The sequence below is a fragment of the Lineus longissimus genome, chromosome 14 (genome assembly GCF_910592395.1).
Source record: "Lineus longissimus chromosome 14, tnLinLong1.2, whole genome shotgun sequence".
Classification (NCBI taxonomy): Eukaryota; Metazoa; Nemertea; class Pilidiophora; order Heteronemertea; family Lineidae; genus Lineus; species Lineus longissimus.
In genome coordinates, this window is record NC_088321.1 from 7,612,012 (window position 1) to 7,629,019 (window position 17,008).

The 17,008-nt window shown below is 40.9% G+C and overlaps 1 protein-coding gene across 4 annotated transcripts; it reads left to right on the forward strand.

Moving 5' to 3' along the window:
- Positions 1 to 6,387: 6,387 nt before the first annotated feature.
- LOC135498949 (uncharacterized) lies at positions 6,388 to 12,137 on the forward strand. Of its 4 annotated transcripts, none has more exons than XM_064789498.1 (8): positions 6,388 to 6,595; positions 7,214 to 7,443; positions 7,712 to 7,770; positions 7,987 to 8,036; positions 8,509 to 8,730; positions 9,828 to 9,988; positions 11,005 to 11,136; positions 11,559 to 12,137. In XM_064789498.1, the coding sequence occupies exons 6-8, from the start codon at positions 9,881 to 9,883 to the stop codon at positions 11,934 to 11,936; spliced, it is 618 nt and encodes a 205-aa protein (XP_064645568.1). In that variant the 5' UTR covers positions 6,388 to 6,595; positions 7,214 to 7,443; positions 7,712 to 7,770; positions 7,987 to 8,036; positions 8,509 to 8,730; positions 9,828 to 9,880; the 3' UTR covers positions 11,937 to 12,137. The 4 variants fall into 4 exon arrangements, with proteins under 4 accessions (XP_064645568.1, XP_064645572.1, XP_064645571.1 ...); XM_064789500.1 differs by having other exon boundaries at positions 6,394 to 6,432; XM_064789502.1 differs by lacking the exons at positions 9,828 to 9,988; positions 11,005 to 11,136; positions 11,559 to 12,137 and adding an exon at positions 8,972 to 8,995.
- Positions 12,138 to 17,008: the final 4,871 nt, after the last annotated feature.

Consider the following 17,008-nt stretch of genomic DNA (forward strand, 5'->3'; position numbering starts at 1 on the left):
ATGCTCTTTATCCATCTTTCCTCCACATGAGGTGAGCACAATGGCCCTGGCCATTTCATTTTAGTTTAAGACATCATTTGTAAAGGCAAGAGTCATAAGATGCATGTTAAGGTCATACACATATATTGTCAAGAATCAATTATTGATATCATCCATATCTAAGCATGTGACCGATATTGAATACGTATAAGTTGGTCAACCCGGAGAGTCGGGGACGTTTTTTTGGCCACACCAGATGTATCACGTGCCAGAAGATTCCTACAGGAAACTATCTCGTTGACTAAGTTACGGTAGTACTTCATGTATTTGTGTTACCCTGCAACCATTGCTAGTGTAGCCAGCACATCCATATTCCTTCAGTATTCATCATTGCTTTGCCAAAGGATCAACGTAGTTATTAGGGTAGTATTACCAAGCTGCAAGCTGCCCAGTCACCTCCCAACAAACATGCAGCAAAAGTCATCAAATTTCACATAGAATGGCAGAAAAAAAATTATGATTGAAACATCACGCTTTTAATTTTCGATTTTAATCTCGACAGGACCTGTTTGAGCCCTCGGTGCAGAAATCACCTCAGTGCGGCGGATCCCGCTGTCTGGATTTTTGTAATAGGCTGATAATAAAGACGTCATCATTTCGGCACTCGTTTACCCATGACGACGACACTCGAACTATCGGGCGGACGACGGCTTGCACTCGTTGGGCGGGAAAAGTTCCGTCAGGAGTTTTGTTACTAAAGGTAACAGATAATGCTACTTTTCCTCATTTCATTTTCAAAAATGATAGTTTGCTAACGAAGCAGGGGAAGCACAGGCATATAGATGAGATAATATGTCTCGTCTTTTTAATGACGGCATTCCAGCGTAATGTCAATAAAATGATGTTTTAATGATCAACAGTACGTCATCTCCATCACTTTACTAACATGACTGTCATACCATCCGTGACAATTTTCTATCTGCGATTAAGTAATGCCTTTTCAGGTGAGCAGGTCCATACTCATTTAGTTGTTCTAGCCTTCATTACCTTGACAATGGTCATGGGCGGGATCTTTCATCATCAAGAATGTTATTAATCGGGATTGCTTACCTTCTTGAACTGAAAGTAAAGTAAAGATGCAGAGATATAACGAGTGTAAACACCATAATAGAAAAAAAATCAATGCATATCGATATTAATGTCCTGATTTGCACTTTGCCAACATTCCATTACCATACGCTAACACTATCAAACAAAAAAGAACTAGTCGATCTTTAAGGAGAAGTAGCTGCAACCCATTCAAACAATTCAGTGACAATTTGCACCCATTTAGATTTAGGGTTAAGTACTATAAAAAAAACACATTCGCATTCTTCATAGAAGTCAGAAAGAACTGAGAAGTAGGCAAAAAAATAATGAAGGGATAGTCTAACATAAAGGTAAGTTGAAAAGAATACTATGTATAGAACAACCAAGCGGCGTAATTATTATTCGCTCCCGAAACTTAGACAAAAGGTAAAACTGTGCCCGAATGACAGTAGATCAGACCACTCATCAGGTGACGGTAGAGTCAAGTTTTAGATATACGCAGTAGCTCTACCACCTCGATGTTGGACATTACGGTAGTTTAATATCGTGACTGTGATGCGGAAAAGTGGCATTGAAGCTTGCTTTCAACACGGGAAGTCAGTCGCTGTTGTATCTAGAGCAATGTCGGGCGCAGAAATCGAAAAGGAGCTGATGGCGGTCGTCTTTACCTCTTCCATGTTTCACAATTATATTTATGGAAAGAAAGACGTAATAATAGAAACAGACCACATGCCGTTGTGGTAGCTATTACAAGAAAACACACTTGCCGCAGCACAGGCGAGGCTGCAACGCTTACTCCTTGGATAAAAGATATATCAGTTTGTTATGGTATCCAAAAAAGGAAAGGCACAGCAAATGGCCGACACTCTTTAACGCGCTGCTTCTCAAACCAGCAGATGTAAACCTAGATCAGCGATCAAGTGACTCTGATGACCTCACAGTTTTTTAGTCCAATTAGCGACAACAACTACTGATGATCGCATTCTACAGAAGTTTAGTACGTGGCGGGATGGTTCGACAATGTCGGGGAAATCGCACCGAAGGTAACACGGAAGGGCATCTTTCCGTACGCTCAGAATGAGGTTGCTAAAACTCTAAGTTATAACTAACAAGAAGTAACAAACATCCTGAGCGGGACTCGAACTGGGAGCCTTCGGATTGATAGTCCATCGCTCCACTGTAGTTAGCGGGGAGCAGCTGCCGGCCATGGACATTGCCTGCATGATATTCACCAATCCTTTCTATAAAATATATGTAGTGCTACCCCTAACCAAAACCCAAGTCCTAATCCGAGCCAGGCGGGGGGATATTACTCAAGGAGGCATTAGAAACCTTATAAACCTGTAACCACCCGCAAGGTACTAGTAGAGCCATCTACAGGACATCTGTGTAACTAAATGTTATTATATAGGTCATTATATAGGTCACCTCATCCTGAACGTACGGAAAGATGTTTAACCGTCCATCTTACCGTACGTTTCGTTTCGTTTCGCGACGAACTGCTTGTCGATAATGGCATCGTTTTCAGAGGACAGAAAAAAATGGTTGCCATCAAACTTCAACAGGACTGCATGAAGCAACCACACGGTGGCCATATTGGCTGTGACGCCACAAACCGCCGTGCTCGTGACATTCTATCCTGGATGTCAATGAACAATGATATCTAAACAATGGTTAAATTATGCAGTCTGTGCCTTGGGTACGTCTGAGACGTAAGCTGCCGCGACAGTCGGACAGAGACAACTCTGAACTTTCTGCTGCTCACAAAGAAACAACTGCGCTTCGCTCAAGGGTCGGTGCAGTCGAACGCGACATCACCACAATGAAACTGTCATCCGAGACGTATGCTGCTGCTGCCATAGCCGCTAAAACTTCATCACCGCAGCATGAGTCGATTCCTCCTGGCGAACCACCAAGGAACTTCGAGACAATTATCATCAGGAGTACTAGTAATACGAGCTCACGACCCGAAACGCATAAGCATTCTCAGAATGTCCCACTTTTTTTCTGGAGCTTGTGGATACGTTGGTGTGGTACGCTAACCAAGTCGGAGGAGAGCACCTCTTTTCGTTGGATTTAGATATCTCGCCCCACACAACTTCCGAATCAATCGTTCAATTCCTTACGGACCACGCGATCACGGCACGTACAGTTCGACTGATCAAAAGCAAATTCAAGGGAGCTCAATCGGCAAAAAAGTATCGTGGACTTCGAGGATAAAGATGCGCTTCTCGAGTATACTCCTGGCCTGAGGGCGTGCTATGTCGCGAATGGGTTGATTAGTTTCTTCGTTAAATAATGATGTCAAAGACCTTTTGTATAGGAAAAGGATTCCGCATCCCCTGCTGGAACGCACGCGGTGTGATGGCCGGAGTTCCCTACGTTGATAATCTCTTGCGCGCAAGTTAAATCGACCTCATCGGTATTTGTCAACACTGGTTATATCCAGTCTCGCTTAACCTTCTGCAGTCTATTAGCGATGATAACGTTTCATTTGGTGTCGCCACGAATGAACTTCTTTTAAGTGACAACGGATGGATCGGAACTTTTTTCATGTGGAAAATATGCCTCGCAGCTATCATCCCCGTGCTTAATCTCAACAGCGATCGTGTTGTAGGAGTGAGCCTTATCCTTCGTTCGCAGATTCCAGTGTTTTTCTTTATGGCATACTTGCCAAGCTCGTATTATCCTGCAAGCATCTTCGTGGAGTACGTGGATTATCTTTTCAAAATTTGCGAATTTTACGGCTCCACCGGTAAAATAGCAATCATGGGGACCTAATAAATGCGTAAATTAGTCGTGACTGTCAAAGAGCTGGGTGTCTTGAGTCCTTTTTATTGCTGAAAAGAACGAATCGGTTTCGTATCCCCGTTAGTAACTCGTGTTCGGGCTCCACCCCAAATGAAGTGGACTTTCTTTCCGACAATACAACCCGCGCTATGAGCAAAGCCGCTGAACTGACCATTCCACAAAGGAACTCCCGTAAACGACACCGTCCTCACTGGAATGACAATCTTAAATCTCACCACGAAAACATGCGCCTCGTAGGCACGAGTGGCTAAAAGCTGGTAAATCGAGTGAACCGAACTCAACCGAATGTGTAGAGTATAAGTGGCACAGCGCATATTTCGTGCAGGACTTAGAAATTTAATGAAGAATTGTTGAGAATGAATTTTACAACAGTCTGAGCTCTGCTTTTAAATTCTGGAAACTGGTGAAAAGACATCGGCGTCCTCTACCATCGGCACTGTGCTTCGATGATACAATTTACCATAGCTCTGCTGATTTCAGCAAGAAATGGGCAGAGTACTTCGAAATATCTTTATAGACTAGACAATACGTCAGGTAAGACAATTAAGAAGAAGCTGAATCTCACTTGGTCAGATTCGGTACATCACACCGGTCTAAATAATTCAAGGACTTCGTAGACTTTAAACACAACGAGCAGCCCTTACTTCCATTCTAGCAATGGCCAGGCGGAGCTGTTCAAAGCGGCTCTTAAGGACATCTCACAGCGATCATAGTGAATTTTACATGAACTTGCATTGTTAAATTGGCGGAATACTCCTATGGACTCTGCGTTTGGCTCTGATGATCAAGCGCAACGAAATTTGTCTCGGTGCACGTGATGCACTCAACGCTTCCCAAAGCTGAAGGCCCTGCTTGAACCCCATAGTCCAAAAATGCCAATCTGAACTCCGTCGAAATTCAAAGATATCCATGAACAAATCATCGAAACTTTTGACACATTTGGTCCAAGGTGATAATGTTCGCATTCCGACCGATAAAGGATATGACAAGGGTGAGATATTCACAAGGAGAGCGGACCAATCCAGATCTAATTATGTCCAAGCCAAACCAGGAAGATTCCAATAACAGAAGAACCGCAACCATCTCTTCAAAAAAGTGCCAGGTTATAGTTACAATAACGATAGCAATTCTCCGCAGGGTCACGCAGTCATCCGTGCCACTATAAACCACCAGCTCCTCAGACTGACGCAGGACATCCGCCAATTACCTCACAGACTTCCAGACATACCTCTTGCAATATGTCAACTTGAAAGTCGAGAAAGAAAGGGACACCCGGAATATTCTGTTACAAAAGAACAATTGGAGCATCTTCTGGGTATTGGCTTTACTCTGGCTTCAATTGCCAGGAGAAAGTTGCTCGGAATGTGAAGTCGCCAGAGAGTCGACCGCCACATGAACCATTTTCAAGTTCTAACACGTCGCAAAAGGTTGAGTGTATTAAGCAGAGAGGAACTGGTGAAGAATCGGTGCGACGAATAAACCATGAAACGGCCGAGGGCCGTTGTACTCACCGTATAGATATTTGGTGGTAAGGAATGCATCCTGGAAACATGCTACATGTATAGTATATAGGTCAAACCAAAGTCATGATGTATCACTGCTTGGAATATGCATCCTTGCTAGGAGAACCTACCATAATTTTTTTATTGAAAACGAGTCACTCATAATATTAGAGAGATATCACACTTTTTAGGTTTCCACTTCTGGCCCCCTGGTGGCCAAGTCAAGAATCAGACCGGACCGAAATTCACTATCAGGATATGCAGGACAGACAGTCCGTGCGGTAGCTTTGGGGATAGCCAGCTGTTCATAACAATTCAATGAACCTCGGTTTTATGAATGTCTCATTGAAGGACTTATCATAATCAGTTGCCTGCAACGGGTGGCCAATGCATTAACTCTTTCATCTTTCTTCCAGGTCCAGGCCTTTTAATCAAGCCAGACCCCCCCCCCCCCCCCATAGACTGCAACCCAGATAGTTTTGGCAGGCGTTATAACTTTGAGGTCTCTGTGGACCAACCTCGTCTTGAAATTAACAATCACAAAATGGAAATTAATTCATACATTATGCATTGTGCATCGTGCGCAATGTATATACGCATAAACTGTCAAGTGTTGCAGTAAACTGCAGGCAAAAATCTGGCAAAATATTTCTGGGTTACACTTACAGAAGCTAGCCAGTAGGTAGCTTAAGAATTAAATTTAGAATATAAAAAGTCCCCTGCAAATTTATCTTGTTGCAATTGAGTCAGGCCCTTTTGTATGTGTATTGTATCCCATGATTCAATTTGAGGTATTTATCCCTGGCATAAATGATAAATTGCCATTACATGGTAGGATAGAAGGGAGCAGCACTCTTCTTATGTTTCGGCAATGCTGTTTATGTCCCTTCAATTCAACATAAATTGTTGTCATTTTTTACTTTTCACAGGTGACGATTGGTGATCAATAGTGCAATTGATGGTTTTTCACGGTGTCTGGTTCCGTTCATAAGGGTTTTGCCTGAAAACACAGCCCGAACGTGTCTGCGTGTATTCATCAATGGAATCAGAGGTATGGACAGCCCAGTCACATTCGTATCGATGGTGGTGGAGAATATGTCCATGCTACAGAATTCCAAAATCGAAAGATGGGTGCAAACAGAGGCAGTGTGTTGATTGGTGCCTCTGTCCATAACCAACGAGTGGAAAGACTTTGGAGGGATGTTTTTACCAAAGTAATTAACATATTTTACAAACTGTTTTACTACATGGATGAACATGAAATTCTTAATGTCACAAATGAAACTCATGTTTTGTCTACATTACACTTTCATTCCTATCATTGATAATGAACTACGACGTTGGATTAATGCCAACAATAATCACCGTATCAGAACTGAACACAATCGACCCCTTTACAGCTTTGGTTCAGAGGTATAATTATCCAGCGCATTGAGAATTTTAATCAACCGCTATACAAAATATTTTACATCCCAATGTTGATGGTGATGAGGGGGATGATGCCTGGTTTGAACAGCATGGGGTTGATTGGGATCATTCTGATCCAGAAAACATCAGAAGAATTACAATCACTAGAAATCCTATAAATGAAGAAGAGTCTTCGGAGTTACTGGAAAACTTTCCTTCAGAAGTGCTCTTATCCTATTCAGATTCTCATGGAATGGACATTTATGGTAGAGTTCTCCACTTTGTGATGGCAGTATTAGAAATGGAGTAAGATCTAAAAGTGAAAAGTAAGAAGTTGCTTCGTTTCAATAAAAACACCCATTCTTCACCCAAAAGGTCATTTTTTAATTGAAATATTAGATAAATTGATTCAATCTACACTCCAGGTCTTTCCGAGGACACAGATTCCGTCATCGCAATAGTTTACGTTGATGTCAATGAGTATCCTCACGACTCCAATTTGACCATTTCCATCCTGCTTGATGTGCTGCTAATGCACCACCGCATCTTTAAACCCAAACTCCATCTACAAATGGACAATTGTTGGAGGGAGAACAAGAATCGCTACATTCTTTCATTCTTGTTCTTCCTTGTGCATATAGATGTTTTTGAAGAGGTAAGCTTCCTCATGTGGATACCGAAAAGACACATCAGTTCATTCAATACTATCTTTTTTTGCCCTATGTGATGACCAGAGGACAAGGAACTCAATGGACATAGGGACATGCCTAGTAATAGTATCAGTTCTAATTACAACATACTATTTCCGACCTACAAACGGTAGTTAATTTCGAGCGAAATTATTTAATATAAAAGCAAAAGGTGTGCATTGCATTTTTAATGTGGAAAAGTAAAACTGTTCTCTTATAAATACTTGTTTTCAGGTATCTCTGAACTTCTTACCAGTTGGTCATACGCATGAGGATGTTGATCAGATGTTCAGGTAAAGAGATCGTTTCCTGGCAAAAGACCATTCACTCATTGTTGAAAATGTGTTCCTACATGTCCTATGTCAAATGTCGGATGTGTACATTACCATGCAAATACATCATGGTAAAACATTATGGTCTTAGTTAAATGGGTGAAATATTCAAAACATGTGGATCATATCTACACCAATCCTGGTAAAATTGTTATTAGTTGCAATGTCTTCTTGCAGATGTATCAATACAGCCATTTCTTCCTGCGGCAATATCAATACTCTGGATGGTAAGTTTGACTTGATGTTTCACTGATTTTAGAATTGAGGAATTGGTTGTCCTATCAAGATCGCTCGGGTCGACCAAAAATGCAGACCAAAACCAGAGGCATAGAGATTGTAGTGCCCAAAAGTAATTGGGAAACAGTCCGCAATTGTTTATTTCTCTTGCTAACTAATTGTGGCAACGCTCCTCAAACATTTAGACTGGGGAAACAAGATGGCGGACACATTTTTTCTACTTCCTTGGTTGCGATACCAAGGACCACTAAAATCAAAATGAGGCGTAAGGCATTTTCCATTAGAAACATCGATATCCTGTGACCAAGGCCTTTTAGAATATTGAGTCAAGAGCGGGCGACATTATTTGGGCAATTTGTTCTGACACGATTGAGGATGCAAACTGACATATTATGGTATTTGCTTACATTGGCATAATGAAGTCACTTAGTCTTAGGTTTCCTCTTAACATTATGGTTTCAGAATTCATGGATAGACTAACGGACAAAGACACATTCTCGCCTAAGATTGAAGTACATAATGTACAAAGTGTGTTCAACTGGCGTGACCACATAATTCCATTCTTGCCAATCCAAGCCACACCAGTTCCAATTCAGGAAAGTAGATGGGCAGGCAAGGATGCGCTATCGCCTGTGGGCTGATGACCCGTGGAGCCCTGAGGGACCAGGCATGACATGCCTTGAGGTAAAGATATACATGTAAATTTGTCATTGGTGATTAACTGACTACGCAAACGACACGTACTACTACTACTTTTTAGCTAAGCCGAGACCAAGACACTTCAAACGTGAGATGCCTTTTAGCGCGATTCTACTCAAGTGTTTAAATTACTTTGCCCATTGGTATATTGCCCTGATAAAGACATACCGTCAACAAAATGGAGGTTGAAAGAGACCTGCCGGTACTTTCCATGTTTATATTTCAGCCGAGTCCAGGCCCTTGGAGGTCCAGGTTTCGATTCCATAAGTACTTCTCTCTCTAAGGACACCCTTGGGCTGACCACAGTCAACTGCTGTCCTTTGTTTGAGAAATGATACTGAATACAGAGGTCTTCTTCTTCTTCTTCTGCGTTCTCTCTTTGGCACTTGGAGGGGTCATTCTCCTAGGAGCAATCCTCCTCCAAGGCGGGATGAACGTATCTTGCGCTGCCACTGTGGTTATGCGCCAATTGGGTTTATTGGCCTAGTGGTCAGACTTTGGCGTGGCCAGGGATATACTTCCGTGCCGAGAGAGATAGAGTCCACGTAAGCTACTCATGTTCCTCACTTAGCTTGCCCCGGCATAGACACCAGATACCAAGGAACCTCAGTTTAAAGTCTCATTCGAAGGACTGTGAAGAGCCAGGAATTTTAGTTCCTGAAAGCCAGGCTAGTTCATCCAGAAATAAGAACCCGGGTTGTCCCTGGGATCGAACCCGGGCCCTATTGCATGGTGGCCAGCAGTGTTGACCACTAGGCCATGAGGCTCCTCACATACAGAGGTCAAATTGAATGGAAAGGACCAATTTGGGACCAAAGGCAGTGTCCTTAAATAGAGAAGGTGTCCTCAGTATAGCAGAGAGGTGTCGGCTCATAAAGGGAAGAGCCACTGTGTACCTGAATAGATAGGTTAAATTACTGTTTACTTTAACTTGACATATTATATAACATTGTTTTTTTAGGATCTAGTGCTTTCTGAGGATGGAAAAATCATCTCTTGCAATGTGGGCAGTATCAAAAGAGACAATTGAACTCAGATTTCATTTGAATTTAACTTGCCTAATCTCTGTCTTGAAATTTCAGGCTTCCCAGATTTAGCTGACGAACCAGCAGTGGTTGAACCCAGCACCGAGTGGATGGAGCTGGACGAGGTCCGCAAAGGCGTCAAGGCTCTCGGGCCAAGACTGGTGTCCCGAGATCACCAGTGGTGGGACCGCTACTTCCTAGCACTGGAAAATCCTAACGTAAGCTAAAAATATCGTCACTGTGGTAAAGCTTTTAACTTGCTCGATCACAGTGCTATCATTTTAAATGGATTTTAAATAAACCTGAGGTAACTGCATCATAAGCAGGCTGTTAGTTGTGCATGTACTTGATAACAATGCTTTCCAATATCAAAATTCGAAAGTGTCTAGACTAAAAGGAAAAGGAAAAATTTGCTTAACATTAAACAACCCCAAGCCTTTATAAAGACTGGTGGTATCCAGTAACTTCTATTATCAAAGAAAAAGAAGCACTTTAAAAATTGAATCATATGTACAGTGCATTGATTTGTGGGTGAGAAGAATAGAGGAGCCACTCTCAGATTGAATGATAAAAAGGCTGTTGTCACGGCAAGCTGCAGGTTGTTGTGAATATTATGCCATGGAATTATTCGAACTGCATGATTTTGTGTACAGGACCCGGTACACAAAATGAAATAAAGAGGAGGGTTACAGGTAGGATGATTGGGTGAGTGGAGACACCAGTCATGTTTGTCAAGAAATATAACAACATTTGTGCATTCCTTCACAAAGAAGGCTTGCCGATTCCGAACCTGGTCGGGGCCTTTACTCAGCACTCATGAATGATAGTGCTATCTAAAGGCAACTTTACTCATCGAAACAATTAATTTTTCCAAGAACTTAACAGCGCTGCCACTCGCCATTGTCGCCAAAACTAAACTCAAACCTGGTTGGCTCAAATCTGATGCAACTTGGCTCAAACTTTTCAAATGCTTTTACTGTTGAGTCAAACATCAAAGTCAGAAAAAATCCTGGTAAATTACCCATTTGGCTAAACTTGTCAAAAATGCAGAGCTGCCCCAGAAATTACATGTACGGTGGTGATCTATGACAAGTTTGAAATAACAAAGATGAACCTGCTACCACTGTACCATGACAAAGATTTCACAACATCATCAACCAAACTTTTCTCCAACACAACTGCTTTTTCCCAGACAAGATAATCACTTAAGTGGAATTTGGTATTGCACTTGCAGGTCAATGACAAGGAATGGCCGCTGCCCAAAATCAGCCAAACGATCGGCTTTTGGGAAATTGATGAAGATATGACAGACGTACCGCAGCATCTGTTGGAGATCAGATCCGGCCTCACACAACAATGCCCAGCGGTAAGTTAAATTTTTGAATGAACAAAATAAAAGATGATCAGAGAGTAAGAGAACAAAAGACAGCAAAAACTTAAAAACAAGGCTTATCTTATTCCAGCTGCAGGGTTGAATCTTTGGGCTAATAGCCCTTATTCGAATGAGTCCCTCTGGTCTGAAGTTAAATTCATCAGCTTCAATCATTTTGTTCGAGTTGGTTGCAATAGTGAGATTTTGCTATCCTATTCCACTGCAAGGTGGGGGATTCCTCATCATCTCTGCGTAATTCATGCAAGATAAACAGACTACTATTTCGATGTCCTTATACCCTTGTCACATGCTGTAAACTGGGTAATGCTCACCACTGCTGGATTTATTAATGATTCTTGATAATCAATTTCTACTGTAGTTTATAATGAATTTATTCACAGTTTTATTTGTTTAAGGTGATCATTGGTAATCAAGGACAAATGCCGGCAATTCAAGAGGTAGATCGAACAAAAATTGAGATTGGTGATCTGGCGGCAATATACACCGTGGAAAAGGAGGGTAGACCATGGATCGCCAAGGTGATTGATATCAATGAGGACACGATCAAGATTCATTGGTTCCATGGGTCTTGGAATGGAGTTTGCCGGCCATGGTACAACAACATCAGCAAAAAGCAAGTACCACGGCTGGATGAAGTTCATGTGACGAGTGTTGTTCTGTGGGGGTTTAGATTGACAGAGAAGGGTGCTTGTTTGACTAGGACTGTGGCCAGAGAGTTGAAAGACAGGTACGATCAAATAGATAGTGAGGAGACATCTTCCTCTCTTTCATAAATGACCAAACCACCCTGGCTAATAAGGGGTGGTCCATAATTTTCAACATTTTCACAAGCGTACAATACGTACGGGGGAGGGAGGGGGTCAAAACACCAATGTACACTTTCTTTAAGAAATTAATAAAATGTTGATCATCTGTATTGTACGAATCGCGGGACGCATTTAAATTTCGCGCGCTGCTCACACGGTTAGCTCTGCTTGCTTCCTATTCAACAAGACAATGGCCGCGCGTGGTGACTTTGATGCGCTATTTTTGTTAATTAACAAGAGTGATACGACTATTCACAGCCGACCCAGCAATGAATATGAACAATATCTTGTTTATATTATTTTGAAAACAATGTTGACGGGCAATGACTGACCAAGTTCAAAATGCAACCAGGAAACACAACTAGAACCCCCTTGCTTGTGTATTTTGGAACGTGGGTCATTCGGCCATCAACATTTTTCATTCGGGATTGTACACTTTAGGGGAGGGGGGTTGCCCAAAAGAGTACGTTTTGTGCACTTGTGAAAATGTTAAAAATTATGGACCACCCCTAAGTAAGTGCCAATGAACTAACATTGTGGTTGTTCGTACAGCGACAGAATTGTCGTACATTCGTGTATATTTCTTTCTTTCTATCAAAATGTCAAGTTGTGTTAGAATCATGGCTGGGATGGGTTAAAGTGGAATTATTCAATTCAAACCTCTTAAAGGGAACCTATCAAGAAATGCTTATAAAAATGGGGAGTTTTGAACGGCCCGGTTAAAACCTATGGCGGGAATAAGCTTCCTTGGTTAGATATTAGTAGTTTCAAGGTCCTCTAGGTAGTTGCTGATGTGAGCTGTTTATTTGGCTAACATTGCATAACATTACCTGCTCCATTCAATGAACTGCGTAAGAGGATCTCCAATTTAGTTATTCTAACTACCCATCAGCCACGCAAAAATAAAGACTTGGGTCACGACAAGATCTCTTTAAGTCTTTCAGGTCAACATGTGCTTGGCCGATGAGATGGGCCTGAATCCAGAGTGAACAGTGAAATCCATCATGTACATTTTACATTGTATACTGTGTAGGCTGTCAGAGTGTGTGTAAATAGTATATGCCATGTCTGTGTACTGTTTCTAGTTGATGTAGGGCCATTTATAGTCAGAAGTATGCCTTACATAATTTCTTTTCCATGATTATTTGACTGGTGACGGTAGCTTGACAGACCTGACCGTATTCTTGGCAGATCCCATCATCACAGAATTAAGAATGCGTTGCCATGGTAACCTGTCAATTTTTAAAAACTATAAACTCATTGCCATGCCTCCATCTTTCAATATGATCTTGAATCATCATTCACAGCTTCCAGCTGCAGGAAAGTTTTGAGTGACAAGGCTTCAAGGCCTGGACTCGAGGGATTTTATGAGCTACACTAATTAAGACGCTGCAAGTAGTTTGTCCAAAATTATCCTATCTGATCACATTTTGCTCAGCTTGACAAGTACATAAGATTGCAGCTTTTAGTTGAGCTCTTGTCATCAATCCCTTGAGTTTCGTCCCAATAAGTGTTATTGGGCCCATGCAGTCATTCTGGGACTCATCAGCAGACCAGCAGACCACAAACTTGAGCCAACAAAACGCAAACTGTAAATATTGAATGAATGAATATCAAAAGAGAAGTGCAAAGACTATTTTTCAGTCAAAACACCTTGATTTGATTTATAACACAGAGTCAAGCATGACGTCCCTAGGATGATGTTAGTAAAGATTTCAACAGAGCATGCAGCATGGTCAAGCAGTAAGCAAAGCAGCAACAAACAAAAAAGTCAAACTTTAACTTTTTGAGGCAATGGAAAGCAGTGCATAGGCTTCAGCAACTCAATGATATGGGATGTTTTGAGATCAGCGATGGGATATCCAAGACTGGCATCACATAACAAAACCTCCAACAAAGTCTCCACCAGGTTGCTTTAGAGATTCACCACCACTACACCAGGCAGCAGAAGATCATTATGATAGTTCATTGAATTTGTTTACAGTTTCACAATGATGTGAATCTTCAACTAAAAACCTGGGATGCTTGTTGAAAGTGGTGGTTAATACTGAGACGAGCGCTTTTCCGCCTTTGCATCAAATTTTAATTATTTTTTTTGGGTAAAGCTTGAGGGGGGTTTAAGATGCTGATTGATGGGTACATGAGATGTGTCTTAGCCTCTTTGTACTCATGTGGACTGCAAAGTTCAAAGTTTTGCCATCTTGGAATGCTAGTATCTTCTTCATCTTCATCTTGTTTGTTCCATTTAATTTCGGGCTAAATTACTGTTGCACATCATGAAATGCTGAAGTGTCTCTTGAAACTCTCATCATAAGTACATTGCATAAGATTTGTCTTGGCCTCTAAATTGAAATAATCTTGTTAACCTATTGCATCTATTGTTAAATGATTGTCTAAGTTGTTTACAGACAAATCACTTCCAGCTATACAGAAAAAAGTTCCTGTCCACAGCTAGCAGACATGGCTGATGGTGATTGATCATGAACATTCCATACATGGATGGCTAATGGAAAATCCCCATGATAGATCCATGGATTGAACTCATGACATAGTCGTATCTAGGATTATAGATCCATGTATGGAATATGCTGTAATTTGTTTTAACAGGCCATCAAAGAAATTAGGTTAGAACCTGTAAACTATTATTATTCATTATTAATTTCAAAAGGTCTGAATACTTTTTACAAAGAATGTATAAAGACACGGTTTATACATTCTTGTACTTTGCTGCTTACATTAATTTTTATGAGACCAACTGTCCTATGACAGAACTACTATCAATGGATGGCCCATGGGCCATCAGTGGATCTACCATTGGAAATAATAGAATCTATGATGGGATGCTTATGTAAAATGTAGTTTGTGATAATAAGCAAAGACCCGTACATTGGTCAGTCAGTGATCAATCAATGCACTTTTGTCTTGTAAAATGCTGAACAGAACTAAGCCAACTTAACTCGGTATGAGGGGTTACTATCAATTCCCATTCCTATCTTTGTGTATTTAGAAAGTACCTTGTATCCAAGATTACAGTACATTAGGTCAAAGAACAGTGCCTTTGTTATATGATAAGTGACTCTGACACCACCCCCCCCCCCCCCCCCCCCCCCCGAGATAGATTAGGGGGCTGCGTGTGTGATCCAGTTTTCCATAGGGGAACGGGGGTTAGTCCGTGGTCAAATCTAGGGTGTCAAAGAAAAGGGCAAAAAGGGGTCCTTTTTCAGAAAGATTTCTTGTAACTCGTTAAAAGGGGTGATTTTTCATCAAAATGTGTGAAAACTTGACTTATTTGGCCTTGGCCCGGTTGTTCAAAACAAGTTTTGCCACTAATGCTGGTGTCAACTTAGTTTGGCCATACATGTATCTCCTTCAGTTAAACCTTTAGACTTAACACCAAGTTAAGTTTACGTCAGCGTTAGTGACAAAATTTGCTTTGAACAACCGGTCTCTTGTTTTCCGTTCAGTATGAAAAATCATGAAAATGAGAGAAAATATATGGGTTGAAAAGGTGATTTTTTTAACCAAAAAGTACCTGAGCAAGGCGATCAAAATTCATAAGAAAAGGAGGTCATTATAGACTACTAGTACGAGCACTGTCCGACACTTAAATTGGTGGAGTGCGTGTGTGTTTGGCGGGGGGGGGGGGGCTCTGACATATGTGAGTATGATAAGTAATAAGTACATTCATCAATTACATAACAGTGTATATAAGGAGTACCTGGCAGAGTGATCCAATATCTGTAGCAGTAGGCATGTTACAGTATTTTGTTATCTGTCAAGAGTTACTGGTACATACTGTGGAGTATGGCAAGCCGTTTGCTTCAAAAAGTCGAAATGATTTTTTTTCTAGTCGAAATGATTTTTTTCAAGTCAAGAAAAAAAATTTGAAATAAATTTTTTTTTTCAAGTCGAGATATTTATTTTTCTTCTCATTTAACTTATTGAAGTTAAATCAATTAATAAAAATTTCACTGCGAGAAAAAAAATGATTATAAAAATTAAAATAGTGTTTGTAAAATATAATAATGATACATAATAAATACCGAAATAGTGCCGAAAGTAAAAATTTCATACTCGAGTAAAAATTTCATACTCGAGAAAATAATCAGTCGAGCGCTACAAAAATAAAGTCGAACATTATGACGTCATCAGTTTTTGTGTACATTGCGCGCGCCGCCTAATTCAACACCTGGCCAGCCGCGATCAGGCCCGTGTGTCGTGTTATTCTGCAAACCCTCTATCGCGTGCAATACCTGATCGTTAGTGCTGTGCATAGGCACCAAGACCTCCGCAAAATCTTCTGCCAAAACGGAACCGGTGTAATGTTTTGGAGTGTTTCTGTTTTTGAGTGTTTCCCCTCATTGTTTGGGAACGCTCAAAAATAGATTGACAAGTTTTTCTGTGTATCCCCCCTATTGAAAAGTCGTGGTCTCTCTAGCTGCCTATTGTTTGGAAACACTGACACATGGGGAACAACCACAGATGTTACACCGGCACCGAAGTGATCGCATGCACGTATATACAGCGCACTCAGAATTCCTAGAATGTCATCTAGTAGCCTGGAACAGTTCTCTAGTTTGTTTTGATCTAATGATTGTCTGGCCCTTTCAGATCGCCGGACCATAGCGGGACACTGACGCAGACACTCGGCAATGTCAACAACATCGCCTCCCGCTATCTTGCATACTGTATAGACTGGTCCCCTGCTATGTATATATGTGGGCATTAGAATGCGAAGTCAGCAAGAGAACGGTTGGGGACGAGTCTACATACTGTACACGAAAAGTGATGACGTCATAATGTTCGACTTATTTTTTCTGTCTCGAATGTGTTTTTTTTTGTTGAATAGGAAATTTGTCATTTACAATAAATTTTTATCGACTTGAAAAAAAATTTAAAAGAATTAGAAAAATAATCAACTGATAAGTTGTATATAAAAAAATTAATGAAAAAAACTTTTTTTTTTACTTAAAAAAAAAATATGTATATATATTTAAAAAGTCGACTTAAAAAAAAACAAACTTGTAGAATTGAAAAAA